The sequence below is a fragment of the Ascidia mentula genome, chromosome 4 (assembly GCF_947561715.1).
Source record: "Ascidia mentula chromosome 4, kaAscMent1.1, whole genome shotgun sequence".
Taxonomy (NCBI): domain Eukaryota; kingdom Metazoa; phylum Chordata; class Ascidiacea; order Phlebobranchia; family Ascidiidae; genus Ascidia; species Ascidia mentula.
The window spans coordinates 13,075,978-13,101,364 of NC_138569.1; the positions used below are offsets into that span (position 1 = coordinate 13,075,978).

The window sequence follows — 25,387 nt, forward strand, 5'->3', positions numbered from 1 at the left end:
TGTACAACTTTGTTACAAAACATCATCTAAAATAAACTTTCCCAGTTTGCCTTGCAAGTATGCAGCAAGAAAAGCTTCAGCAGCAGTTTTTAAATCTGGTATTTCTACTACTTTTTTTCCAGTTCCGGTGAGAATAGAGTGCTTGCAAAATAAGTTTCTCGTCCTTGCAATATGCAACAGTACTGTTTTTACATGATCACATGGTTGTGGAAGATTAAAATGCCTTGTATACCTAAAAGCATATATGATATTAGTCATTTCACTAAATTTCTTATCAAGGTCACTTACGCAAACTCTTTTTTTTGGTTCAAACAATAAAGTAGATAATCCACAACTAGCTCTGATCCAAACAAATCACTTCTTATGGTGTTACATATGGCCAGCTTCATGCCCACATGAAAATCTTTTATTTTTGGTTGAAATATTCCAGGTGTATCCATTAACCATATTTTTGGATTATCATATACCTTAGAATGTTGGCATGTTTTTTTATTTATGTATGCAAATAAATACCAAATTACAGAGTAGAAAATAAACCTACTTTCATTTAATACAATGAAAAACATAATGCAATAAATCACCTGGCATTGATCAGGCCTATTGCCTCATTAAAATTTAAAAGCACACTGTATGTTGTAGGCACCTAATACATTTTATGTTTTGCCTACATACCTGAATTCTGCTCATTACAGCTCTGGTATGACCGGGAGAATATCCAACTGATGTAGCTGATTTTCGATTTAAGCTCTGTTTTCTGATAGCATTGATTAGGGAAGATTTGCCAACATTAGGAATTCCCACTACCATTACATGATAGTCTGCTGTTGAACTTAACTTTAAATGTCTTGAACTTTTAATTAATTTAACGCAGCTGGGAATAATCTGAAAAAATACCTCACTTTTGAAGGCATACAGAGTGGCAAAGGTTTTTAAAATCATAGAGCACTAAACATAACAGTTTGATGTAAAGTTTTTGGGGCAAAAATAATTAATGACTTGCTTACTGTTTTAACAGACTTGTGGACAGTTTTTATTGGTTTACAATCAGCAAACAAAACTTCTTGTGCGCCCTCCTGACGATAAATTCCATATATAGCATCAATTTGCTCTTCAGTCCCCTATTACAAAATGCTCCATCTGTAGCAATCTTTTAAAAAGTTGTTAATACTACCTTAATGAGATCAGCCTTGTTCAATACAGTTACATATGGTTTAGCACCAAAGGCTTCTTTTAAAATAGGATTTCTTCCAGAAAGTGGTATGCGAGCATCATGTACTTCTATGACACAATCCACTTTCTGCAACATTGCTCGCATCCTGCTTAAACCTGTTGATAGTAAAATGAAATTGAAAAAAAGTAAATGTTACTTCCAGCTAATTTTTAACAGTATAATACATATCATTGTCACATTACAAAAAAGAAATACTAAAAGTAACAATACTGGTACCCTTGGACATGTGAGAAGGAAACCAATGCTGTAGTGATGTTATGTTGCCAAAGTCGAATTCACGTCTAATATTAATTTTTCCTCCAGTCATGTTTTCACAGAAATAACATTTCTCGTGGCGCATTATAGAGGTAGGTACATTTTTTATAAAGTATTTATAAATCATTACATTAAAGTCTGTTATGCTGATAGGAATACTTTTTTAATCAATTTAATTAACAAACCCCCAAACAAAATTGATTTAATTGCCAACCAAAGATTAATTTAACCTCATGTAGTGTATCATAGGAAAAATTGCCAAGATCAGTGATTCTAAAGAACAGTTGTGTGATATTTTAAGCCTAAAGAATAGTTGTCGAAATTTTAGAAAATTCCATACACAGATAAACCAAATTATGATTTTATGCCATGGCTGTGATACAAAAACAAAATATGCACAAAAGTAAACTTTGAAAAAGGACTGCCTTTTATTTTCTGGAACCTGACAAAACATAAAATTATAATTGGCAAAAATTCTTCTTTGTAAAATCGTCCTTGAAAACAATTGTTTCTCCCAAAAATTTACACATGACTAAACACAATTTCAACCCAGATAATTGCCTTGAAAGAGGCGGAGAGGACTACTTGTCGTAAAAGCAAAAGTCAACCTCACTATACTTGTGATGTGATATTCAAGGGGCCTGGACATGGGACCTTAACTCGTATGGGCTGTGGCATTGATGCTTTAAGACTCGTATTTGCGCCGCACCGGCTGCATCCCACTCTCGTGTAAAAAGTCCATCAACCGAAATACAGAGCGTTTGTAAGCTTTATGACACTTATGGTGCAGGTAATTATTTTACAACTGGATTGAACGTAAAGTATAGCCAATGTGAACAGATTGTAAGTAGTGAATTACTCAAATATTTGTTTTCATTGCTGTTCAATCATGCGTGAAACTTTTAGTTTTTCTCTTGAGCCAGAAATGACAGTTGCAACCAAAACCATGTTTTCAGAAGGGGTTTTTCCCTAAATCGCTCCCTGATATCACCAGCGTGACCATAAAAATACTGTATCGCTTTACCATAATCTGAAAGTCTCGTCGTATAAAACACCTGCAACAGGATGTCTCTGAAATATTTACATACCTTCCATTTTTTGCCAACAACGTGATCAATATGAGCACGTTTATTTAATGTTTGTCAAACTATATTGTGGAAAAAATGCAGAGACCTCTACTACACAAAAAAAATTATGCAAAAATGTTGTTGAAAAGGTTGTTTGTTTGCCTTCCTTATTCAAGATGTATTCCATGGAACAGTTCATTGAAAAGGGCCTTGGATCAAAAACTATTTTTGCAACTTGCAAAACATTCTGTTTGCGCAACATACATAAAACCAACTGAAAACCAAATACCAATTAGAATGTTTTGCAGCACTGCACACAAAAAAACTTCAACGTTAAACCAAAGCAGTGATATAACAAGACTATTGGGCTTAGCCAAGCTTAAAATAGGATACATCTCAGGTAACAAACGTTGTTTACATGTACGTTATTGTGTATTGACCCAAAAAACAAACTTTTGTAATATTTTTATGCAGGTGCTGTTGGGTTGTTGTTTGTAAGTAGTTCCATTACACTGGCAGTGCCATATTGCATGGGAAAAATTATAGACTTAATACAATCTGTTGCAAATAATGAAACACCACAAAATGCAATGCAACCTATAGTAACTGGGCTATGTACTTTGTTCGTTGTTGGTGCTGCAGCAAATGCTGGACGCATTTATCTCCTGGAAAGTGCAGGTGGGTAAGGTGAGAGAACATTAATGTTGCTAGTTTGCAAATGACTGTTTTTAGGACAACATATTAGAATACATTTAAGAAACAAGATCTACAAAAGTATAATGACACAAGATATGGAGTTTTTCGACAAATCCAAAACTGGAGAAATTATCAATAGATTGGCTTCAGATGTTGAACTTGTCAGTGGCTCAGTAACTCAAAATATATCTGATGGACTACGTTCATTAGCACAGTTTTCTGCTGGTGTTGGAATGATGGTACAACTTTATCCCTTAGTTGCATGTTATATTTTTCTTAATCTGTTCTGTTATGTGATAGTATTTATTGTCACCAAAGCTGGCAAACATGATTTTGATGATTCTTCCTCCAATTGCCATTGGTGCAGTGTTTTATGGTAGATTTATTCGCCAAATCGCCAAAAGGACGCAAACATCATTGGCTAATAGCACACAGGTATGTTTCAAACTTTGCAGTACATCTACCATTATGTGTTGCAGGTAAAAATGTGACGTTTTTTGAGAACTGTTTTAAATCTTACTGCATGATTATAAAATTTATTCCAGATGGCAAATGAAAAAATTAGCAATATAAGAACTGTACAGTCTTTTGGAAAAGAAAGACTTGAATGTGAAAATTACTTTAAAAAAGTGACTACAGTGCTTAACTATGCATTGAAAGAAGCAAAAGCAAGAGCTGTGTTTTTTGGCATGGTAAGGATCAAATTGTCCTTGGATCAATCACACAATCAACATTTCAACTTGCTTTGTTATAGAATGGACTTGCTGGAAATGTTTTTATGGTTTTAGTGCTGTACAATGGTGGAATCATGATGCACACTGGACAGATTACTGTGGGTGACTTGACAGCATTCCTTCTTTACTCTGGTTATGTAGCTCTTTCTATTCGGGGAATCAGTGAATTTTTTACTGTTGTAAATAAGTCACTTGGTGCCAGTGGGCGCTTGTGGGAGTTAATTGATATGTCTCCTAGCATATCATTGCAAGGCAAGGTGTAAACACTAATTGGTTCTTTAAGTAAACAAGTTGCTTTTAGGGGGTTTACTTCCAAATGATAGAACATTACAATTTGACATAGTGTTTAAAAACGTAAGTTTTGCCTACCCGGGAAGAAAACAGCAAACAATATTTTCTAATTTGCATTTAAGTTGCGAGTCTGGAAAAGTGACAGGTACCTTTGTCAAGTGACTTATTTAGTTGTATTTATAACATTCCAAAAAAATATTTAGCACTGGTTGGTCCAAGTGGTTGTGGAAAATCCACCATAACTGCTCTTTTGATGAGATTTTACAACCCAGATGATGGAGTTATTACAATTGGACATCATGATATTACTGACATAAATGCAGAATGGCTAAGAAATAACACTGGGATTGTACCTCAGGTTTGTGCTGTTTCGATATGATGAATTCTACATACAGTTAAAAATTTCCCAAGTGGTGCCTCACAATGCACTTTTAATGTTACTGGGTAGTTGCAAGCTTACTGGGGTATTTTTGAATATCATTTCCATAGCGTAAAATCTTTAGTTGTTGACCTTTCAGCTGTTGCACAAGGAAAGGTATCAATATACACAAGTAAATTCTAAATAAGGTTAAAACATGCATAATATCTTTGGGGGGTTCCCCATTACAACATTTTGTTGGGGATGAGTTTGTCACCAGTTCTTGAAAGTTAAGAACCACAGAGTTAAACTATTGAAAAATGTGGTTTTATATTTTTTTCGAAAATATTTTAAAACAGCTTTTTTTAAAACAACCAGTCAAGATAGAACTTATTTGTAACATATCTGAATCACCAAACATCTTGTAAATAGTTAAGATATATAAAATTAAGAATCTTTAAATATGCTACAGAATCCAGTGTTGTTTGCTGGCACTATTGGTGAAAATATTGCATATGGTTCCTTGACTCACATCAAACCATCCATGCAGCAAGTAAAACAAGCTGTACATAAAGCTAATTTAGATGAGTTTCTCATGGGTTTGCCAAAAGGTATTGAAACATTAGTTGGCGAAAGAGGAGTAATGTTATCTGGAGGACAACAGCAAAGAATAGCTATTGCGAGGGCTTTATTAAGAAATCCTAAAATATTGTTGTTGGATGAAGCTACAAGGTTTGTGTCTGTCTGAGATCATAAAAATTTTTAGGCATAGTTTGATGACATAACACTTCTTTTAGTGCACTTGATACTGAAAGTGAAGTTTTGGTCCGTGATGCTTTAGACAAGGCATCTGTTGGAAGAACAACAATTGTCATTGCTCACCGACTGTCTACAGTCAGAAGAGCAGACAAAATTGTGGTATTTGATCAAAATGGAAATATTGCAGAAAGTGGTTCTTACATTGAATTAATGACCTACAATAATGGAGTTTTTAAGAGACTGGTTGAGGAACAAAAGGTTTTATTTGCATGATCAAGATAAACTGTTGATTGTGATACACCGCTTATTATTTGCGTTTCTGTACTGCTTGTTCAGAAGATACGAAATCTTGTGGAAACTGATTTTAGTATTTTTGTTCATTTACAATAATTTTTATTTACATCCCTTGTGTTAAACCTCATCTCTTTAGCTTTATAGTATACACCACTCTAAGTTATTGTTGCTAAATGTAAAACAAGACTGTCAACATGGCAACCATCTTTGCAAGAAATTATAAACATCTGTTTTCCATCAATCTAAAAGTCGGATCGTTATCATCAACCTGTATTCATACAACATGTTACCACAGTAGACCATATGACATTGTAATTGTTGGTGGAGGGATGGTTGGTGGAGCAATGGCATGTGCTATTGGTAAGGGTATTGTGTGACTGTTTACTTAAATATGCTGCATGTTGATTTTTGCTGTTTTAAATAGGTGGGAGCAAGCATTTTGCACACAAAAAAGTTTTATTGTTGGATACCGCCAAAGTTTGTTCAAAGCTACTTGAGAACCCTGGGCCATATGGAGCAAGAGTATGTGCTGTTTCACCAGGAAATGCAAAATTTTTACAACAACTAGGTGTGTGGAACTTAATTCCACGCTTCACTCAAGTAAAACGTATGCAGGTACAGATGTTGCATTGCTCAAAAACACAGAAGTAGTCATAGATCCATTTTTATTTAAAAGGTATGGGATTCATGTTCTGATGGGTTAATCACATTTGAAGAAAACAATATGTGTGATGATTTATGTTATATTGTTGAGAACGATTTGGTTGTTTGTAGTTTTGCAAAAGTATTAGAGACTAATCTAAAGGATAAGGTAGAAGTTCGTAGAAACTGCCAAGTAGTTTCTTGTGTTGGTCCGAGAAACTATGCTATAGAAAACACAAAGACTGTACCTCTAGTGAGACTGCAGCTCAATGATGGATCAGAAATTACAACAAAACTTTTGGTAAGTTAATAAATGCACTGAAAAAGTCTTGACTTTAAATTTACCAAACTTTTCCATTGTCAGATAGCAGCTGATGGAGCCAACTCGTTATTGGCACGCTCTTGTGATATAAAAGCAGTAACTCACAAATACAACCAGTCAGCTGTTGTTAGCAACTTATTGCATGAAAAATGTGATAATGTAGTAGCATGGCAAAGATTCCTTCCAACAGGTATATGCAGAATAGAATTTTGTTGTGCAAACATTTTAAATTTAGACTTTTAAGGGCCAATTGCTTTGTTGCCATTGAATGAAACTACAAGCTCTTTAGTTTGGAGTACAACCCATGAGCATGCAAAAAAACTTGTTAGGATGCCAGAAGAACAATTTATATCTGAAATAAACCATGCCTTTGTAAGTTTTGACATAGTTGTTTCCTAAACATGTTCTGTAAGCAAGTTGTTTGTATCCAGTGGAAAGATTATCCATACAATAACATTGTAAAAAACATGGAAAGTTTGACGAGACATTTCCTAAGTTTAGCAAAATCAGGTCAGATTTGTAAATCTTACTGTAAAAAAAACAAAGACCCAAAATTATTATTTTTTCATTCACAGATGTTGTGATGCAATACCCACCCAGCATGTCACATTTGGTCGGGGGGCGCTTCAAATTTCCATTGGTGTGTAGTCATGGTAATGAATATGTTAAACCTCGCATAGCATTTGTTGGAGATTCTGTACACAGGTTTGAAAGATTATCATGTAAGTCTTTTTCCAACAAATTTGTGCTGTAATAGAATTCACCCTCTAGCGGGACAAGGTGTAAACTTGGGTTTTCGGGATGTTGCAAGTTTAATCCAAATCTTGGATGAGGCTGTATATGAAGGTCAAGATTTGGGTATGAGAATTGAAAATTTCATGTGTGGATTAAAGAAAATAAATATTTACCTATTTAAAATGAACAGGTTCTCTATCTCATCTTCTGAATTTTGAATCTAAACAGCAACTAAGCAACCTGCCCATTGTCACAGCAGTTCATGGTTTAAAAAACCTGTTTTCAACAGATTTTCCTCCTTTAGTAGCATTAAGATCTATAGGCTTACAAATGTGCAATGCAAATTCTGGATTAAAGGTAGAATGTCTACTCTTCGGATTTTTTCAATGATTAAATACACCAACAAAACTGTTTTTCAGAAATCGTTTATTCGAGAAGCAACAAAATAAAAATACTTGCTAATGTACAATTACATCTTCCAGCACCATAAATATAATCGCTGACAGGCAACTTTAAATGAAAGAAACATCAACTGACGATTTCTCATTTTCCACTCCCTTTAAAAAAAAAAATTTTATGCAACAAAACATCAGTACATTAAAGTATACCTGTCATATGCTTTTTGTGTTTGAAGATTTTTGTGTAAAAAACTACGATGAAATACAGCCATGTCTTCTGGGTTAAGAGTTTTGTTTTCTCTGCTTCCTGCAAGCAACTGATCCACATATATTTCACGTCTCTGTTTTAAATAAGCAAGTTTGACCATTGGTATTAGCAATAAAACAAGAAACCGTTAACACAGTTTATTTCTATTGAATAAACTCATTAGTCTAAATTATTAACATTACTGTTTATATACCGTGGTGTATGCTTGGTTGTGATTCGTCCAAAACTGATGATGCCACTTTTGTGTTTCTGCTTGAAACAATTTCAATTGTTTTTCCAAAGACGTGTCATTTTTGTTTTGAACAATTGTCAGAGGTCGTATATTTGAAATTTTGTCTGGTTTTCCAATATATATCCTGTGTGCCACACTTTGTGTCCCAGTCAAAGTCTTGACAATATCCAGCCATTTTTTGTGTAAAGCCATGATCATAAGAAAATTGGTACTTCGATTTAAGTTTGAAGGTACTTCCTAACTTCCACATGTTACTAGTAACTATCATGAAAAGATTAAACAAGCAAATTTTATGCTTTGGTGAATATTCGACTACACCCATGAACGTATTTAAGTTTTGTCTATGGCAGTGGTTCTTAACCGGTCTGAAATTTCCCACAAAAGGGTTGTAGGTGGGTAATTAATCGACACCAAAATATACAAAAGTAGTTGATAAGTTCTGTATTTACTGTGTGTCCTACACTTATTGGCAATTGGTCGCACATTGCCATTAAAAATGTTATAAAAATATAACATATATAGGCCTGCAGCGAAAATACAATAATTACAGTGTAAGTTCAAAATCTTAAATAGTGAAGGCGAGAAATAGGAGAAAAAAGGTTAAGAACCACTGGTCTATGGGGCATGTATGGTTTTTATTCAAAACTCATTGTATCAAATCCCCTAGTAATGAAGATAACCTTTTGCCTGCCAATGTAGTGTTTTTTAGCTAGTTGGTAAACTTTCGCAACAGTGTGTTGTTGGTTGCACGGATTATCCTCCACACACAATTTTTTTCCAATTTGTATCAACGCAAGAACAAACATTAACGGCTAGGCAAATTAATTTTTTTACGCAACGATAAACGTGAAACAAAAAATGGCATGGACACCGATACCATACAACCATAAGGGTTATCGAGTCAGCATAAACTAGCGCGCCAAGCAGCTACGTGACGTGACATTCACTTTTACTGAGCACAAATAAATACATTTTCCATTCAGAGGAATCCAATTCCCTACAAGCCAAATTTTCATCAAAATCTTTCCGCATGGTTGAACAGCATGCACTGCACGAGGGCAGGGTTGCCAGAATATTTTTTTTGTTTAGAGCCGCGAACAGCACGACTAAAAACGCCAAAACTCTTTTTGAAGGAACCAGAAAAGAGCCAATAGTTTAAATACTGTATATATTTTTTAATTTTCTGCTTCCCCTAACATATGTCAAACTGTATTTACAAGCAAAGTGCATTCATGTGGTAGAGCAACATATAACCTATTCTTTGTTTATTTATGCTCTTGGATTATTTCCGTCTTTCTATGTGCATAGCAGTGCCAGTGCTACGCAAACTTTCAACAAACAGTCTTTCAAAATTTAAATTATGACGTCACTATAGAAGTAGTCAAGTTTACGCTACCCAGCCATAGAGTTTGCAACGCTTCTGAACTAGCTTGGGCTGTGATTCGTTTTTACCGAAAAGAAGCATGCCGCGAACCTGCTTCGTCACGGACGAGCCCTGGTAACTTCCGAACGCAAAGCCAACAGGGAAAACGCCAGAAAGGGGCCAAATAAGCCAAACCAAATTTTGGGCGCAAGACAAAATGGAAAAAAGCTAAATTCAGGGAAAATTCAATCTGGCAACCCTGCATGAATTTAAAAGCGAGTAATTCGAGAAAATTATTGATGCCAAATGTGGCCAAACCACTTTCACTCCTACTCCTACAATTTTTTTAATATCTCCATATCTGTTAGGAATTCGGTGCAAAATAGTGCGAAGGTAACAAAAATGCCCAAATCTATTTACCTCTGACTGGAACAAAAGCCTGGTTGTGGTTCCGATAAATAACGTATTTTCCAAAAATAATATAATTTAAAGTTCTGTATTTTTTTCTGTAAACAACGTAACACCACACAAACGAAGCGATTTTGTAATGAAAGGTCACTTTAGTATTGAGAAAAAAATCAAATGAACACCAAGTCTTGTTTACATTTTGCGCAAACACACGAAATTGCTGCAAACTTCTGATTTTATAGATTTTAAATACAGCGCAGTTTTAAAATTGTTATTAAAACCCTGTGTTTCGCGTTCGGGAAAACCCGGAACATTAATTTTCATGAAGTAAGTAAGTAGGACAGTAACACTTTTCTTGCCCTTTTGCCATCCGCATTTTATTTTGAAATGAATTACTAGGCGAGAATAATGCTCATTAAAATCCCGTCTGTAGTAAGTAGTGCATAGCCAAACGTTTAGGGGGCAATCGAGTGCGCAGTGTTACTTAGTGGGCTCATTGGGCTGTATGAGTCCGACTAGTGGTAGTGGGTAGGCTACGCAAATTAGTTTAGTTTGTGGTTTTGTTTACAGGTACTATGGTCACTGAGAAAAATATTTAGAACATATGACATATCCTTTTCATCAATCCTTTATGAGGTTAGATATCCAAGAAAGTCTGCTTACATCAGGAGATTGGTGTGCTTCTATTGCAACCATTCCCCTATATCTTTTTTACCTTTTAATTGTGTCAATTTGTTGGTGTTTGACCAAACCTCACACCATGAGCACAAGTTCAACGTAACAAAAACAATGCTTCAATATTGAACCTCATTAATTGCTATCTAAGCTTGGCAAAATTATAAACTGTTGTGCCTTTGGCTGTAAATAGGGCACTTTATAACCTTTTTGACAGCCATTTGGCCATTATTTGTAACTTTTTATTTGGCAACCCTGTACAGTATACAGAAAAAAGTCAAATATTAGTCTCTGGTTAAACTCATTGAAAGTTTTATAATGTCATAGGACATATCATAGTTAGCAAAGATGGTAGCAAGTGATTTTGCAGCCTACCTCTACCACCAAAATTTTACATGCATACTGACACAGACCTTTTCTAATGCTATTATAAAATAGTAAAACCATATCAGATGTGCAAATAATTCACTTATACATGCAACTAATTTATATTTTTAGGAATGATACCATGTTTAAAGTACAGCATAGAGTAGCTTTGCTTAAAAGTGGACTGTGTTCTCTATTGCAACTGAATTCAAACAATTACACCACAAGTTTAAATGATAACTTGAGGAGACATTCATCATTGTTGCAAAAACAACTTTATGAGCAAATCAAAGTAACTGGCCCAATTTCTGTGGCAGATTTCATGCTTCAAACTTTAACTAGTCCTGATAAGGTATGATGTGTTACAACTGCCTTGACTACCAACCATAACCACAAAATTTGCATTACATTAAGGGTTATTACATGAAGAAAGATGTGTTTGGTAAAACTGGAGATTTTGTCACATCCCCAGAACTGAGTCAAATGTTTGGAGAGGTGAAAAAGTGTTACATTGTGTTGTTAAACTTTGTTAACATTTGTCGAAAATTCTTTGCCCGAATTTCAGCTGATTGCGGTGTGGGTTGTTAATGAATGGATAGCTTCTGGTTCTCCATCAAAGATACAGATTGTGGAGTTTGGACCTGGGCGTGGAACTTTGATGGATGACATGATGCGTACTTTTACTTCATTAAACAGAACTATGGCAACCACTAGTGTATCTATTCACCTGGTTGAAATTAGTCCATATCTTTCAAAACTACAACTCAAAAATTTGTGTGAAGCTGATTCAATAAAAAAAGCTGTAAACAAGGCTTGGGATTTTAACCATACATTGCAAGGTAAAAGCAAATATGGTCAAAACATATATTGGAACAAAGGCATTGAGAATGTACCAAAAGATGTATTCACCTTTTTCATTGCCCATGAGTTCTTTGATGCTCTTCCAGTACATAAATTTGTAAAAGACAAAAATACTTGGAAGGAAATGTATGTGGATATATGTCCAGATTCCAAATCTTCAAAGTTTCGATTTGTATTGCCACCTCACCCAACTGTTGCTACACAAACCTTAATCAAGGCAAGTAATTATTGCCCCTTTATGATTTTGAGTGAACATAGCAGCAATTACTATTTTTCTAAAGCCTGAAGAAAGCCGCAAACATGTTGAAGTCTCACCGAAAGCTGGAGCAATTGTTCATGAAATTTCAAAAAGAGTGAATGTTTCTGGAGGTATGGCACTTATTGCTGACTATGGACATTTTGGTACAAAAGAAGATACCTTAAGGGTATGTCATTTTATTTTTGGTTGTAAATGTTGCGACTGTTTAAGCTTGCAGAGCACAATAAGTAACAGCTTCATTTTTGTCAGCATTGTCCATCATACAGTTACAAGGCAATACATTAGATACACAAGCAATATGTAAGCCTTGTACCCCAATTATACTTTTCTTGAATCACAGGGTTTTAAATCACATCAAGTGGTTGATGTTTTAACCAATGTTGGTGAAACAGATATTACAGCAGATGTGGATTTTAAATATCTAAAGGAAGTTGCTGAAAGTTGCAATGTTGACACAAAAGGACCAATAACACAAGAATGCTTTCTAAAAAATATGGGAATTGACACAAGAATTATGGTAAGATTTTTTGCATCTTTTTTGGTTTGGGTAGTAAAACACATTACTTAGAACTTGCATAACGCAAAGTCATCTTCAAAATATAAGAGTCAAACTATTCATAGAAGTGACAAAAATCAAATATTTCACAGTTTTATATGCAGGCTTTTCGCAAACTTTATAAATACACTCTAACAATGACCTGTAATTGAAACTAGACAAGCACCAAAATTTACTTTGTTCGAACGTTTGCAGCAAAAACCAAGGGTGGTGCCAGAAGTTTTGTCTGGGGGATAGTTACTATCTAAAACTTATTACGACACATTACTGGCGATTTCGGTCCATTAGACGAGCTTCGCATGCCAGATAAAGCACACCAGTGAAGAATGACAGTCAATCTTGGTTAACCCTTTTTATCTGTCACTGCAGCATTTTTTTCTTGGGGTTGTAAGCTTTTCTAATTGATAAAATCAAATCATTATATTTTGAATAAATAACCGTTACCTAAATGTAAATGAAACGGCAGGCTATGGCACAGGCACCAATGAGACATTTTTTAAGTCAGAAGCGTAGTTATGACACACTTTCCTGTTGTTTCAGGGCGTACCAAATAAACCTAGCAAATTAAAAGGCAAATGCGTAGGTAATTTGCTTTCTTGCAACACGCCGTAGAAACCTAATTGCGTAAATGTTTCTTGCAATAACTGGCAGTGTGTGAATTGTAATTTCGTTGAGGCTAACCCCATGGCTCATACCATAGTCAAAAGGATAATCGATCTTGTCAGCATGATTGGATATCATTCAGTTTTTTATTATTTTTGCTGCAAGGACAGGGTACAAAAGAATTATTAATAAGTTCATCACTAATTCCAACCCCATCACTAATTCCAACCCCAAGATGCGTTGATGGTAGTACAGTAATTCGTTGAAATACGCATTTGCGAATCAAAGAAAAAGTACAAATAACTTGTTTTTTGCAGTATGCAACCAATACAATGAGCCCAATATAGTTAAAGTTAAATTCGTCCTCAAATTATCGAACAAAGTCACCTGTTTGGAAAACGGGAATTTTTTTTAGGTAAGGGCAGTGAGTTTTGTTGACAATTTTATGATTGTTTGCATAAAGCTCCCTAAACCGATAGCACTATGCAATAGCAGGGCAGCACACCCCTGGATTTGCCGATGAGGGTTGGGTATAAAAATCTAAAATTCAGTTTATTAGGCAAATTTCCCCCCTGCTTTCATACGGGATTTTTTCGCTACAAAACTGATAAACATGTTAAATGAACAGTTTTACGTAAATTCATCACCAACAAATAATTTGTTTAATTTAAACGACATTAAATATTCTAAGGATAATTTCGCCGTGATATGCTATTGCTGCCAGTCAAAACATTTAGCAGCAGACAAAAATGTGACTTACGGTTGATTAATGGAGTTTCAGCTACCAGATTGCTAGAAATTGCCATCATCCTGGCCCCCTTTTACAAAAAAAAACGATATATTGTTGGCAAGCGATAAATCGGATGACGTCACGACTTTTTTTAAATGCGTTAATATCCCCAAATAGAATAGTGCAAACCGGTAGTTCCAAACCTGTTGCATCAATTTATTTGGCGGATCACTTTAGGATAAATGCAGTATTTTTTACCACACTTGAGATTTGTATACTTTTAAGATGGCTTTTGCTGTGAGGTGGGTAACTTTGCCCACCCCTTTAATATAACGACAACAATAAAACTTGTGAACGAGCGGTCACACGAACAGTGGACTTCAACACATCAACAATCCGTATGGTAACGTGCCTCGAAACCGATGGGCTTCTGTTTATTAGAAAGAAGGAGTGTTAACGCACTGGTGTAAATCTCGTCCAGATACATTATTTCGTATATTTCAACCGTATAGATGTTGCTCCGAAATTGTCAGGATGAGGAAACAAAAAGAAAATTGATTGGAAGCTACGACATGTTGACAAATCCAAAGAAAATGGGTGAAAAGTTCAAATTCTTTACAATAGTAAATAAAAACCGTTCAGAAAAGACACCTGTCACTGCTTTCGAATGAACCAAACTCAAAACAAGGTAAATGATTTATTTTCAAAAAGTGCTTTGTCGACCAATGTAATGTATCAAAATAAGTATGCACATGTGTGCCATGTTTCCTCTTGGGGAGACACTGTTGCTTTTTCCTAAAAAGAAGTTATGATTATTTGTATGTTGCCCGTACTTACTGGTTTGCACAACTTTTCATTCATACCCATTAATGTGTTGAGCGGAGCTTTTGATTCTAAAACGCACAAGAATAATTGTAAACAAAACATCATGCGAAATGTCCTTGCCACTGATTTGCTAACAACAAAGTTACCATGTAGAATAAGGGTGGTTGTGGTGCTTGCCATTCCAAGTGCGTTAAACGCTTGTACTCGAAATACTGATTGATTATGGCGCACATGTCGTAACAGAAGCTTGTTGCCCACATAAAACTTCTGCTTACTTTTCATGGATCTCTGTAGGTTTGGTAAAATGTATTGTTATAAATCATAAAAAGTGGAATCAATACAAATACATACTGAATCACTGGACCAGAGAAGTACAGGTTTAGGAAAAATATTTTGCAGGAGATCATCATTAAGTTGCAAGATTACGTTGCTTCCAAGTATAGGTTTGTGAGGTTTTACTTCAATTTTAAGTAAACTTTCTGTAGGTGGCCCTGGAGAACAAGAAACAAATAAGTTGCTGATTCAGCCGGTTGTAGGTGCAGAGCCGTATAAACATGCCACACAATGAAAAACCGGTATTTTTGCGAACTTTTTCTTTAAATGTTTGCAGAGAAACGAATGGCGAATGCTCCATATATATTTAATCATAGTTGCATGTTTGTAGTTACAAATGTCATTATTAAAGTACTTCGATACAACGTGTGTTCTACAAATACTTACGTAAAGTTTGAATGTCAGACTTGGCCGTGTTCAAACTTTCATGCTTAGCAAGACATCCGTATTCGGAGTCAATGTCTAATTGCGGATATAAAATCCACAAAAGATAGCTCGTGCTTTCCCAAATTTTACTTCCTTTAATTTGCGCCTGTTTGCGATAGAAAATTGCAGTCAACTCGCATAGCAACTGGGTCATTAAAGTTAAGTTAATTAAACCTTTAAATGAAGTATTGTATAGCGAATTATTGATTTCCCTTCTTCTGTCGCTCGCTCCATTTCCACGTCGCCAGATGTTATTGATGCTTGCACGTCATTTGTTGCTCCTGTAAATGCATATAATCCTGTGGTTACACAATCAGACTAATGAAGAAATACCAATCAAGCACTGCGCTTGCAAAAATAAGGACGAAGTAGGGCCGGGTATTTAAAACAGCACACGTCGTATAAGCTTGAGATTAAAAATTAAAATCGCAATTCGCGTTTGACCGAACAGAAGCGGATTTTACAATACTATTATTAACCAATAAAATAACGCGATTTTTGATGTGTGTCTGTCGGTAAGTACAAACAGTGTTTCTGACTAAAATGGTCAAATTCTGCCAGTCAAGTCCAATTTGGATATTAAGTGATACGCAGACAAAACGAAGTAGTTGTCCGTTCATCATCCTCACACATAATTTCTTTTTCAAAAAAAGTATAAAGCAATTTATTTTTCGGATACCTTTAGTTAAAAGTAAATCCGCGTAGTTTTCGGTCATCCCATCGAGAAGAGTAGACGAGTTAACGTGACGCGATTCATGTATTTCTCTTCCGTTTCTTGTAAAAACGATGTTTGCCGCCGGCTTTGATTGATCGACACGACATACCAAACTGAAGTTGTGCCGAAATAATGAGTTTCCTTCAATGGAATTGTGAACAGCAATGTTCACTTTTGATGGTGGAACTATAAAAGACCAAAACTTTGCCATAGTAACAAAAGAAGAAGCTTTTAGGATCTGTACAGCATACCTAACACGTTTAGGTAAATGTATCCAATCTTTTCTACTATTTTTCTATTAATGTATATTCCAACGTGGCATTGATACCAGCCATCATCGGCTGGAGAAGTGTTGTCAATTTCGAGTAATGTTGCTCCTCGTCCTCTGATGTTTTTGCTAGTTAAATCGTTTGTCTGAAACAAGCAAAGCAAAGTTTTATGAGTGAGCAAAGGACTTTGAATTAATTTGTTTCGCAAATCTAACCGTATTTAACAAAAAAAAACATTTTGCAAGTCAATATGACATTTTGCAACAAGTTTTGCCTATTTGTGCACATGTCCCACGTGATGTTAAAAGTAATTGATTCGGCGCCATACATTTTGTCTTTTCCATCAATTATTTTTAAATACTTTATCAGTCAAACATAAATTCAGTAAAACTCGTACACTACTGCAATACGTGATTCTTACTAGACCCACTGATTATTCGAAAAGCGTTGGGCGATAAAAGTAACCTTGACGGCAGCAGTTATGATAGTCGGCCAATTTATCACGATGTTAAATTGGTAAATCGGTCGCATAGTAATTTTTTTTTCAAATGAGTCGCAGAACCAAAAACTTGGAGAGATGTTGTTATAGAGATGTTCCACAACCAGTGTGCCACGAGACGATGCTAGGTGTTTTTGGCAATTTTTGAATTTACGGTGGTTGCCGGTAGACAATTGACTTAACCAGACTTTAGCTACAAAATTGCATTTGTTTGACTACTCGTATTATGACGTCATATCCACTACAAATTGGGTAGAGATGTGCCACCAAACTTTGAAAGAGTATATGTGTAACGTCAATTAAAAATGGTTGCGGAGAACTGCAATACAGGATGATGCAGCAATCTTAACTGTGGGTAGTTGTAATTATTAATCATGTAACTAAAACGTGGTTTTGTGTACATATAGTGCAGTTAAACTTGAATAAAACCCAAGTCTAAACCTTCTTAGTGCATAATGCTTTTCCGTTCCTGTAATTTCGTTCTGGTAACCGAAGTCTATTATGAAAACCCTTGCAATGATTACAACGCATTTTGTGGTGGGAAAACAGTTAATATGTTTTTTACCTGAGTAATGTTCATAACAGCATCGTAGGTTAGCAATTTCACAGCTGCACCGTCGTCAAATTCCCTGTACCAAACGACCTCCCGCAAAATGGCGCCAGTCGTCATTGAAAAGTGGCATACCAAAGATACCGGCTGCTTTTCATTTACCACCAAAGTCGGGTTGTCAGAAATTTGGAGGTCGTCGTTCGAAGTAAGCGAAAGCAGGGATACTGGGGGGACATTTCTGCTACTTTTTCCGGCTTCTATCAAGAAAATTTTGATCGTTGCAAATAGATAGAGACAAAACTCATTGTAATTTTTACGAGAATGAATGCACGCACGTCACAATGGTCGCTGTTTAAAACTTACTCCATGGACATGTATATTGCTGTTGACATATTAAGTTCTTTCGTTTTACCAGGTTGAAACCTGCTTGCTTTTATTTAAACTACATGTGGCATTGTTCGCAACAGCACTTGGGACTTGTTTACGCACATGTAACCAAAACACAGATGCAAGTGGTAAATATTAAAGTTATCAAGTTTTGCAAAGGTAAAACTTGCATAGCAATTACTAACCTGTTAGTAGACTCGTTTGCTGCAATACGAACAGTAAAGTGATGAATAACAGGGTCACTGTTTTGAACTGTGATAAATTTCGACACATTTTATTTCTCCTGCTGTTTTTACTGACAGTTTTGACAAATTATAAAATATCAGTCGGCTGTTCTACGGCTTCTAGTCGTCAACTCTAAAACCAGTCCCTATTCATCGCATATTGATAGCTTAAAAGAGATTATCTGGTAATCCTGTGCGGAGAATTACCATTCAGCTGCTTGCAACCATTTGCTATTGAAACCGTGCCATATGTTACATGATATAAACTGTCTATGGTATTTGCTTCACTACAAACGATTGTTAAGACGAAACGTGGGTTCAATAAACACTACGTAAATTTTTGCCAGAAAGTTAGTTTTGAGAATTAAACAATTGTTGTTGCTAATCAGTAGGATCTCCAAAAGACCCACAGCGTGTTTTTAATTCTCCAATGTTGTAAAAAGGAAAACATTTAAGTCGCAAACTTATAACAAGACCAAAATGTTCACAGCGCAAGCAAAATTCTGGAAACACGTTACAATTTTTATTGCACGATAGTATATGGTATATGTTTATTATAGGAAGATTTTTTTCAACAACGAATATATAAATATTCAATGATTGTAGTCTCAACAGTTAGTCGAGGAAGCTCTGATTCCCTGGCCCGTGTTGCATTAATCCCACAACAGCATCAGAATTGCTCGGTCTAAAAATGACGTGAGAAAATTTGGGTTTAAGTCGTAATTGCCCGCAATTTTAACCCCAGTGTATAACTGTTTCTTATAAATGTAGCCAAAAGTTATGCGCGCATTTTATGATTTACCAGTAGTTTTTGGGACTCAAACTAAAACGCAAAATATACAAAATACGCTCTGAACTTATTAGTTATATTACGTATTATATATTTAAAGCAGGCTATATATTTAATCCTGGTGAGGCCTGGGATATTTTTTGTGAAAGTGTTTGAGAACCTTGAAAATTTCCCTCATAGTTTAGTGTTTGAACCCAAGATACACGACAAATTAAAACACTGGCAGAAATAACAAGCCAAGCTAATTTTGCCGAACATCTAGCCAGATTCATTGTTTTGTGTCGGTTAAATAGCTTATGTTAGTATTTTTGCCAATAAAACATCTATTCAATTTAAAAAGGATTTAAAAATTACATATGTCATGAAATTGGTGGTTGTATTGCGATTTGCAGTTGGGGCACCGGATCTATGAACTTACCCAGCATCTGGCAGAAATGAGTGATCTGCAAATGACTTTTGAAAATATCTTCTGCGTCTTGTGTACAACACTAGCAAAATGATCAGGAAAAGCAGTAAAATGCCGACTGCGACCCAAGGGAGAAATTGCAACAAATCTCCGTTCGTCGAAGAATCTACGATTTTGACATAGGCCTACTGTAAATATTTTCGTTTGTATTAGCTTTTCTCTCTTACGTTGTTTTTCGCAATGATTGCCCTCGTAATCGCTTTGGCATAAGCAAGATGGCATGCCGGTTACTGGATTAACGATGCAAATTCCATTGTTAAGACAGAAAGGTCCGGCAGACAGAGAACATGTTGAGCGGCAAGCTCGACCGGGCCTGTGACGTGTACACGTAGTTTGTAACTACAGTAGGCGGAAGTGAACAAAGTATTCACATATAAAATGACCGTGATGTGGTTCCGCTTTAGCATGAGAAATGCCGTCATGTGTTTTGCGATTTAAAATAGTTTGCTGGTATGTTACACACAAAAATAAACTCTTGCATAAACAAAAACCCAACCAATTTTTGTCAAGTAACAGTGACCGTTATTTCTTATTTAAAAGTATGCCGTTTGCTGCAGTCAAATAAATTAAATTGGCTGGGACTTACTGTGACGGCTGGATGTCAACATATCCCACGGCACATTGACACTTGTATGACTGTTGTGCCAATGGAGTGCAAATAGCATATTGGTCACACGTGTGTGTTCCGCTATAACATGGGTTTTGAATTCTGTTGCTGACGCTTGAGTCTGTAATAAAAAATAATGTTTGCGTTGTTAAAGATATGGGGAAATAGGCTATGTCTAATTTCTTACCGGCCGTTTTTACACTGACAAGTCCAAATTGATATTGAGACAAAAAGTTTATATTAACTCCTGAAATATTGCTTGCAAAGGTTTGGTTGTTAATGTTTTGAGTAATGTCTCTGATTTGAACTTGCACTGTGGCAGCTTGATTAACAGACGGTGTAACTTCAACCACATACTCCACTATGAGACTTCCAGAAGAAAATCCGAGAATAATAACTCTTTTTATTGGAACATTTGCCGACAAAAACAGTTGTGTAATCTGAACATTTTGTACGTAATGTTTAATTTATAAATAATTGTTTGTCACCGGTTAATTACTGGTAGTAAGAAACTTAAGCGTCAAATACCATTTTCATCATATTCCATTTTGTTTCGTTGTAATAAGGTGTTGCCGAATCATTCAGCCGGTTGTCGTAAAAAATGTTAGTTATCTGAATTCTGCCGGAGTAATAGGTTGAACCTGTATATACCAGTAAACGCCATATTGTTGTATGTTTGGGTTCTTGCATCACTTACCTGTGCAACTGCCGTTGACAAACGTTTCATTGCACGAAGGCAACGCCTTTCCCAATGACTTTGTGTAAGTTCTTGGATAAGGACAGTTAAATTTTAGAAAAAGTGTTGTTGTTCGATCAATTCCCGATGATATTGCTCCTGCGTAGGCATGGACACCAACATCGAAAATCAGGTGAGTAGAATTTTGCTACACAAGTTATTTTGGTGGAGAACCGGGTAGTGATAAAAAAAAACCCAACTTACGCTAGTTGTAATGTTACATAAATCCTTATCTCCAAATGAAAAGGAGAGTTCGTACATAGGACCATCACTGTAAACTGTTGTTCCAAAACATGTAGAATTGGGGGTAATGCCCGACAATTCAGAAAATGTCATATCGCTGGGTTTCGAAAAAAATATGTCACCCAATCCATAACCATAATGTTTCATGGCGCATTTATCAAGCCTACAAGACATAAATTTAAAAAAAATTTAATGTCATGTTGCAATGACGATTTCCCACCTAACTGTCACAGAGCTGTTGTAGCAATATATCTCTCTGGTGAGTGTTAGAGCCAGGGTTGATTTGGAAATAATGGGGCTTTTGCAAACACAGCCAATGTTACTGACACATGTCGACGTGCTACCACAGCTTGCATCAGTAACTGTTGTGCTGCAGTTACTTAAGGTTTCTATAAAATAACAAGTCAACCAGAGTTCTCATATCACACGGTTAAATTATATAACGCCTTTATATCGTCTTACCCAGTGGGGAGTTACAGTCTGATTGACAAAGTTGTGTGCAGTTATCATTCCAAGTTAGCTTCCTTTCAAAACCCGACGATTCTGATCCACTGCAGCTCACGTAAAATTCTAAAAATCAAGTTCCTTATTTTGCCCGGTATAGACCTACATTAATTGAAAATCGTTCGTATACTAACCTGCGTTGCACTTTACGATTGCACAAGAAATAACAACCAACAGTATGAGATGTATTTGAATAATTGACATTTTTACAGTGCATACCTCCATCGGCATTTTCTTAAAAAAGGGGCTTTGCTGTCCTGAAAATGTGATTTTCTCGTGAATAGGCAGCTTATTTAACTAGCTACAGTACAAATCGTTCAGTCTTTTACTGTGGTAATTTAATAAATACCTTATAATTTTTTCATGGTGTACCGTTCGCAAGGTTGCGATTAAAACTGCGCATTGCAGAATGTGTCACTGCAATAAAATGTGATGTGAACGTTTTTTTTTCTACCACACAGGATACGCATACATTTTTTTTCATTTTTTATTTTAGTTTTCCGTCGTAATAAACTAAGCTACACATATAGACTTTGCGAACTCCCATCACCAACTTAAATAATTGAAGACGTTTTTTTAGTGATGTCTCCTGACTCTTTACTTTTCTATTAAACAGGAAAAAATGTCATAGAATCAAATATCGGTACAAACAAAGTGAACTTCATCGGTTGTCCGCAAAATCGGCAGTGAAAGTATTATTGTTTGAGAAACTCTTGTGGACCCCCTTATAGGTCACTGTGGACCCCCAGTTGAGAATCCCTGTTGTAACTATATCCACTGATGCTACGGCATTGGTATTTGGGTTCCATAATATTTTTAATTGGTTGGATGGAACATCAGCCGATTTTTTCAGTGTTGTTGCAGACAAGAGAAACTTTGTGTTTCCAGTGACTTGACCGTCGCATTTGCTAGTTATGGTTAATTTTTTTCTTTGATTAACTGTATTGTAGGAAAAAAGTCTTGTCGTCATTTCGTTTTTCTTTAAATACTTACCCTATATTATCCCTTTTAACCAATACATTTTTGAATAGGAAACATTTAAATATGTTACTTTTGATGAGGTATTTGGCGTTTGTTATGGTAGACTTTTGCGTTTCAAAACAAGCGAATCAACTCGGAATGCCTGTTTAAAGCAGTAGGCTACATCAAGCCGCTTGACTAATGATGCAACCTGGGTTTGGCAGAAATTTGATAAACAACACATTGTGAAATAACATTAAATGACTTTATTTTCTTACTCTGTTTAGAATTATATTTATATTTTACCTTTCTGTATTGAAGCGTTTTTTTTTATCATACCCTGTCACAAATCTGTAAGATTTGGAGATTGTAAAGCTGCAGCGGACGTAAGTGATGTTAGTGCCATTCACGTGTATATAAAAAACGGTAAATACAAATCCCCTCGTGGGATTTGCACACCAGATCATACTAACGTGTACGTTAACAAGTAATAGCGGACCAATTATTTCCGTTTTAAGTAACCGTACTAAGTTGGCCTACATTTCATATTCCACGTTTCCCTCGTACTATTTCGTTGCATATATCGCTGCTGAAACGCCAATTAAGACAATTTTAAACACTTTCCCGGTGCCGATCAGGTGTGACCAGTTTCAACCAATCACGTTCTAACGCCTCTCTGATGAGCAACTGATGTAGCTCTTTCTCCAACTCATTCTACTCTGTCCTGATACGCTATTGAATTTTACTGCTTACTATAAAACTTTTGCATTTAGTGAAGCGTTAATACATTGCATGTAAAAATGACCCTAATGCACGCCTGTTTTTTAACCAAATTTAATACGCAACTCAAATATGTAGAAGGAGCGAAGAATGCAGACGGAGTTTTTTACTGTATTATCCGGTCAAAAACAATACACCCAACTACTCGTCATTAGCTCGCTTACTCGCGGTGTCACGAACGCGCTTGGTCTTTCCGTCCTTAATATCGTAACCTGTCTTTCTATTCAATAAAGACAGTCTGCTAACGGAGTGAAAGTATTCAAGCGAATTCACATCTTTAACAAAATGTTGTGATGATGTGGGCCTAACCGAAAACAATTGAAAGCCTCCAAATAAGCTTGCGATGCCCAACACGACGCACCATTTAGGGACTCGGACTACGGATCAAAATATGCACGTCGCTTTCAACATGTTAAAAGATTCGTAGAAGACGTGGTTAGCAAAAGTCCAATTTTAACCCTTTTGGTGTGATGAAAAAAATATATGTCTACATTTGAAGTCGGTGATGGACTCGCAAATTAAGCAAACTTACAACCACCTGTAGAAATATTAAGAGTAAAGTGAGACACAAAAACCAACGTTAATTCGATGTAAAACCTTACAAATTGGAAATAAGCAAAAAACATTCATAAAGACAACAATGGATATGCTCTCACAGTATCATATTTATGTTTTGGACAAGGTAGTAATTAAAATGCTACAAAATAAAACTTTTTAAACTAGATCCATATGTGGCTTGACTGTGTTTCATGCTGTTCTGATGTATATTTGCAATTATTGATGGACAGGTTATCAATCCATAAACTGGAGTAAAAAACGCTTTCCACTTTGATATATGTTACAGGTTTTATATATGCATGCATTAATAGTGTTGATTATTTCTTTCATTGTCTTTTCAGAGATTCAGCCAACAGGGGTTCAGACTTAAAAAACTAATGCATAAGTTGGTGTTTTATTTTTAGATAATTTCTTCTGCTTTCAATGGCTTGTTGGACCCATAGTAGTTCCATTGTAATGTTTTGCTTTGCACTAATCAGTTCATTCCTAGTTTTTATCTGGTCAGATGGACTGACAAAACTATTGTCATGTAGTTTCTTTCCAGTTTCCAAAATGCTGCTACAAGTTTCATTGTTGGCATCACTTGATTCTGAGTCTATAATATTTATGCATTTACTGTGAACAACATCTGAATATCATTACAGTACAAAACAAACATTTGAACATAACGCACACGAGCATAGTACCTGAACTTTCTGTGGGGTGAAAAATATCACTTGCATTTAATTTAGGCCGAGACAAAGCTCTTCTAGATTTCGGTGGGAGGTTTCCAAAAACTCTGGATCCATCAATTTTGGTTGCAACCTTGTAATAGCATTGATGTACTTCTTCTAATTCTTTTCTAATTCTATATCCTTTCCATGATTTCTGCAAATAATAATAATGATGTAGAAACTATGTTTTTCAAGTAAAAGTATGTATATCTGCATTATTAGTCAAAGCTGCAAGCTTAACACCAATCTGGTGCAAAAAGCAATGTGTTAAACAAAATGGCCAGCAAATATTGTGTTGTTTGCATTAAATACAAAAAGAAGGTTTTATCATAGTTTCTTCAACAGACCAATAACTAACTTTCTTTTTCAAAAAATTTCTTACAAAAGCTACACATTAGCTGTATCACAAACCTGAATTATCATAGCTGCAAAATAGCTATCCATTATCAACAAAACTTGTCAACATATGATTGGAAAAATTTAAGAACCTATGGTTATAAACATTGGCAGTTATTTCAAATAGACACAAAAACTATGAAGTTTAAATTTCGGGAACAACTAAAACATATTTGTTCAAAATTGTCAAACATAACACCCATTGTTTACACCCATGTTACCTCTTTAGTAATTTTAACCCTTTGTAGCTTTAGTTAAGGTTCAGTTATGATATTTACTCATTCATGTATAAGCAATTGTCAC

At 35.5% G+C, this 25,387-nt stretch overlaps 8 protein-coding genes across 11 annotated transcripts; 3 read left to right on the top strand and 5 right to left on the bottom strand.

Annotated features, from left to right (window-relative positions):
- Positions 1–12: 12 nt before the first annotated feature.
- On the bottom strand, positions 13–1,968 carry LOC145897521 (mitochondrial ribosome-associated GTPase 1-like). The gene is made up of 6 exons (XM_082985847.1): positions 1,448–1,968; positions 1,172–1,326; positions 1,005–1,118; positions 673–882; positions 289–467; positions 13–232 (listed from the first exon to the last, which is right to left on the bottom strand). Exons 1-6 carry the CDS (start codon positions 1,611–1,613, stop codon positions 13–15), a joined length of 1,044 nt encoding a protein of 347 aa, XP_082841973.1. The 5' UTR covers positions 1,614–1,968.
- Positions 1,969–2,494: 526 nt separating this feature from the next.
- Positions 2,495–5,821, top strand: LOC145899667 (ATP-binding cassette sub-family B member 10, mitochondrial-like). Its single transcript, XM_082988560.1, has 10 exons — positions 2,495–2,953; positions 3,028–3,231; positions 3,286–3,488; positions 3,550–3,684; positions 3,795–3,941; positions 4,004–4,235; positions 4,285–4,419; positions 4,478–4,632; positions 5,105–5,364; positions 5,430–5,821. Exons 1-10 carry the CDS (start codon positions 2,650–2,652, stop codon positions 5,662–5,664), a joined length of 2,010 nt encoding a protein of 669 aa, XP_082844686.1. The 5' UTR covers positions 2,495–2,649; the 3' UTR covers positions 5,665–5,821.
- A 56-nt stretch (positions 5,822–5,877) lies between these two features.
- On the top strand, positions 5,878–7,942 carry LOC145899668 (ubiquinone biosynthesis monooxygenase COQ6, mitochondrial-like). Its single transcript, XM_082988561.1, has 10 exons — positions 5,878–6,045; positions 6,110–6,300; positions 6,362–6,628; positions 6,692–6,839; positions 6,894–7,021; positions 7,081–7,159; positions 7,225–7,354; positions 7,407–7,507; positions 7,575–7,741; positions 7,804–7,942. Exons 1-10 carry the CDS (start codon positions 5,880–5,882, stop codon positions 7,831–7,833), a joined length of 1,407 nt encoding a protein of 468 aa, XP_082844687.1. The 5' UTR covers positions 5,878–5,879; the 3' UTR covers positions 7,834–7,942.
- On the bottom strand, positions 7,793–9,248 carry LOC145899669 (cytochrome c oxidase assembly factor 8-like). The gene is made up of 3 exons (XM_082988562.1): positions 8,244–9,248; positions 7,993–8,123; positions 7,793–7,941 (listed from the first exon to the last, which is right to left on the bottom strand). The coding sequence occupies exons 1-3, from the start codon at positions 8,478–8,480 to the stop codon at positions 7,854–7,856; spliced, it is 456 nt and encodes a 151-aa protein (XP_082844688.1). The 5' UTR covers positions 8,481–9,248; the 3' UTR covers positions 7,793–7,853.
- A 1,982-nt stretch (positions 9,249–11,230) lies between these two features.
- LOC145897112 (protein arginine methyltransferase NDUFAF7, mitochondrial-like) lies at positions 11,231–20,153 on the top strand. Of its 4 annotated transcripts, none has more exons than XR_014402364.1 (7): positions 11,231–11,446; positions 11,509–11,589; positions 11,660–12,172; positions 12,237–12,380; positions 12,555–12,731; positions 13,691–13,788; positions 14,616–14,743. XR_014402364.1 is itself a non-coding variant. In XM_082985289.1 (7 exons), the coding sequence occupies exons 1-6, from the start codon at positions 11,237–11,239 to the stop codon at positions 14,772–14,774; spliced, it is 1,284 nt and encodes a 427-aa protein (XP_082841415.1). In that variant the 5' UTR covers positions 11,231–11,236; the 3' UTR covers positions 14,775–14,791; positions 19,514–20,153. The 4 variants fall into 4 exon arrangements, 3 of the variants coding, with proteins under 3 accessions (XP_082841415.1, XP_082841416.1, XP_082841413.1); XM_082985289.1 differs by lacking the exon at positions 13,691–13,788 and adding an exon at positions 19,514–20,153 and having other exon boundaries at positions 14,616–14,791; XM_082985290.1 differs by lacking the exon at positions 13,691–13,788 and adding an exon at positions 15,414–15,635 and having other exon boundaries at positions 14,616–14,791.
- Positions 14,899–18,032, bottom strand: LOC145898114 (immunoglobulin superfamily member 21-like; the record flags this gene model as incomplete). Its single annotated transcript, XM_082986551.1, has 7 exons — positions 14,899–15,216; positions 15,280–15,445; positions 15,645–15,793; positions 15,862–15,968; positions 16,367–16,588; positions 16,654–16,816; positions 17,736–18,032. Coding segments are annotated over 7 exons (1,422 nt in total), but the record flags the coding sequence as incomplete, so codon positions are not given.
- Positions 17,908–21,908, bottom strand: LOC145898115 (uncharacterized). The gene is made up of 11 exons (XM_082986552.1): positions 21,812–21,908; positions 21,636–21,743; positions 21,394–21,562; positions 21,135–21,336; positions 20,892–21,078; positions 20,723–20,835; positions 20,382–20,634; positions 20,174–20,315; positions 19,755–19,900; positions 19,540–19,693; positions 17,908–19,016 (listed from the first exon to the last, which is right to left on the bottom strand). Exons 1-11 carry the CDS (start codon positions 21,906–21,908, stop codon positions 18,947–18,949), a joined length of 1,641 nt encoding a protein of 546 aa, XP_082842678.1. The 3' UTR covers positions 17,908–18,946.
- Positions 21,909–23,809: 1,901 nt separating this feature from the next.
- Positions 23,810–25,238, bottom strand: LOC145899030 (uncharacterized). The gene is made up of 3 exons (XM_082987741.1): positions 25,100–25,238; positions 24,662–24,842; positions 23,810–24,570 (listed from the first exon to the last, which is right to left on the bottom strand). The coding sequence occupies exons 1-3, from the start codon at positions 25,130–25,132 to the stop codon at positions 24,350–24,352; spliced, it is 435 nt and encodes a 144-aa protein (XP_082843867.1). The 5' UTR covers positions 25,133–25,238; the 3' UTR covers positions 23,810–24,349.
- Positions 25,239–25,387: the final 149 nt, after the last annotated feature.

Excerpts from the sequence above, each read along its gene's own strand:
- LOC145898115 (XM_082986552.1), bottom strand. The coding sequence starts at position 21,908 with ATGCCGATGGAGGTATGCACTGTAAAAATGTCAATTATTCAAATACAT. Across the intron at positions 21,563-21,635 it reads AGACTGTAACTCCCCACTGG|AAACCTTAAGTAACTGCAGC; the intron begins GTAAGACGATAT and ends GTTATTTTATAG. Across the intron at positions 21,079-21,134 it reads TATGTAACATTACAACTAGC|CAAAATTCTACTCACCTGAT; the intron begins GTAAGTTGGGTT and ends TAACTTGTGTAG.
- LOC145899667 (XM_082988560.1), top strand. The coding sequence starts at position 2,650 with ATGCAGAGACCTCTACTACACAAAAAAAATTATGCAAAAATGTTGTTG. Across the intron at positions 4,633-5,104 it reads ACACTGGGATTGTACCTCAG|AATCCAGTGTTGTTTGCTGG; the intron begins GTTTGTGCTGTT and ends AATATGCTACAG. Across the intron at positions 5,365-5,429 it reads TTGTTGGATGAAGCTACAAG|TGCACTTGATACTGAAAGTG; the intron begins GTTTGTGTCTGT and ends CACTTCTTTTAG.
- LOC145899030 (XM_082987741.1), bottom strand. The coding sequence starts at position 25,132 with ATGGATAGCTATTTTGCAGCTATGATAATTCAG. Across the intron at positions 24,843-25,099 it reads TTGCAGCTATGATAATTCAG|AAATCATGGAAAGGATATAG; the intron begins GTTTGTGATACA and ends TATTATTTGCAG. Across the intron at positions 24,571-24,661 it reads TCACCCCACAGAAAGTTCAG|ACTCAGAATCAAGTGATGCC; the intron begins GTACTATGCTCG and ends TAAATATTATAG.
- LOC145899668 (XM_082988561.1), top strand. The coding sequence starts at position 5,880 with ATGGCAACCATCTTTGCAAGAAATTATAAACATCTGTTTTCCATCAAT. Across the intron at positions 6,629-6,691 it reads AAATTACAACAAAACTTTTG|ATAGCAGCTGATGGAGCCAA; the intron begins GTAAGTTAATAA and ends TTCCATTGTCAG. Across the intron at positions 7,022-7,080 it reads CTGAAATAAACCATGCCTTT|TGGAAAGATTATCCATACAA; the intron begins GTAAGTTTTGAC and ends GTTTGTATCCAG.
- LOC145897521 (XM_082985847.1), bottom strand. The coding sequence starts at position 1,613 with ATGATTTATAAATACTTTATAAAAAATGTACCTACCTCTATAATGCGC. Across the intron at positions 1,119-1,171 it reads ACAAGGCTGATCTCATTAAG|GGGACTGAAGAGCAAATTGA; the intron begins GTAGTATTAACA and ends ATTTTGTAATAG. Across the intron at positions 468-672 it reads CTGTAATGAGCAGAATTCAG|GTATATGATAATCCAAAAAT; the intron begins GTATGTAGGCAA and ends CAACATTCTAAG.
- LOC145899669 (XM_082988562.1), bottom strand. The coding sequence starts at position 8,480 with ATGATCATGGCTTTACACAAAAAATGGCTGGATATTGTCAAGACTTTG. Across the intron at positions 8,124-8,243 it reads ACAACCAAGCATACACCACG|AGACGTGAAATATATGTGGA; the intron begins GTATATAAACAG and ends TATTTAAAACAG. Across the intron at positions 7,942-7,992 it reads ACACAAAAAGCATATGACAG|GGAGTGGAAAATGAGAAATC; the intron begins GTATACTTTAAT and ends TTTTTTTTAAAG.
- LOC145897112 (XM_082985289.1), top strand. The coding sequence starts at position 11,237 with ATGTTTAAAGTACAGCATAGAGTAGCTTTGCTTAAAAGTGGACTGTGT. Across the intron at positions 11,447-11,508 it reads CTTTAACTAGTCCTGATAAG|GGTTATTACATGAAGAAAGA; the intron begins GTATGATGTGTT and ends CATTACATTAAG. Across the intron at positions 12,381-12,554 it reads CAAAAGAAGATACCTTAAGG|GGTTTTAAATCACATCAAGT; the intron begins GTATGTCATTTT and ends CTTGAATCACAG.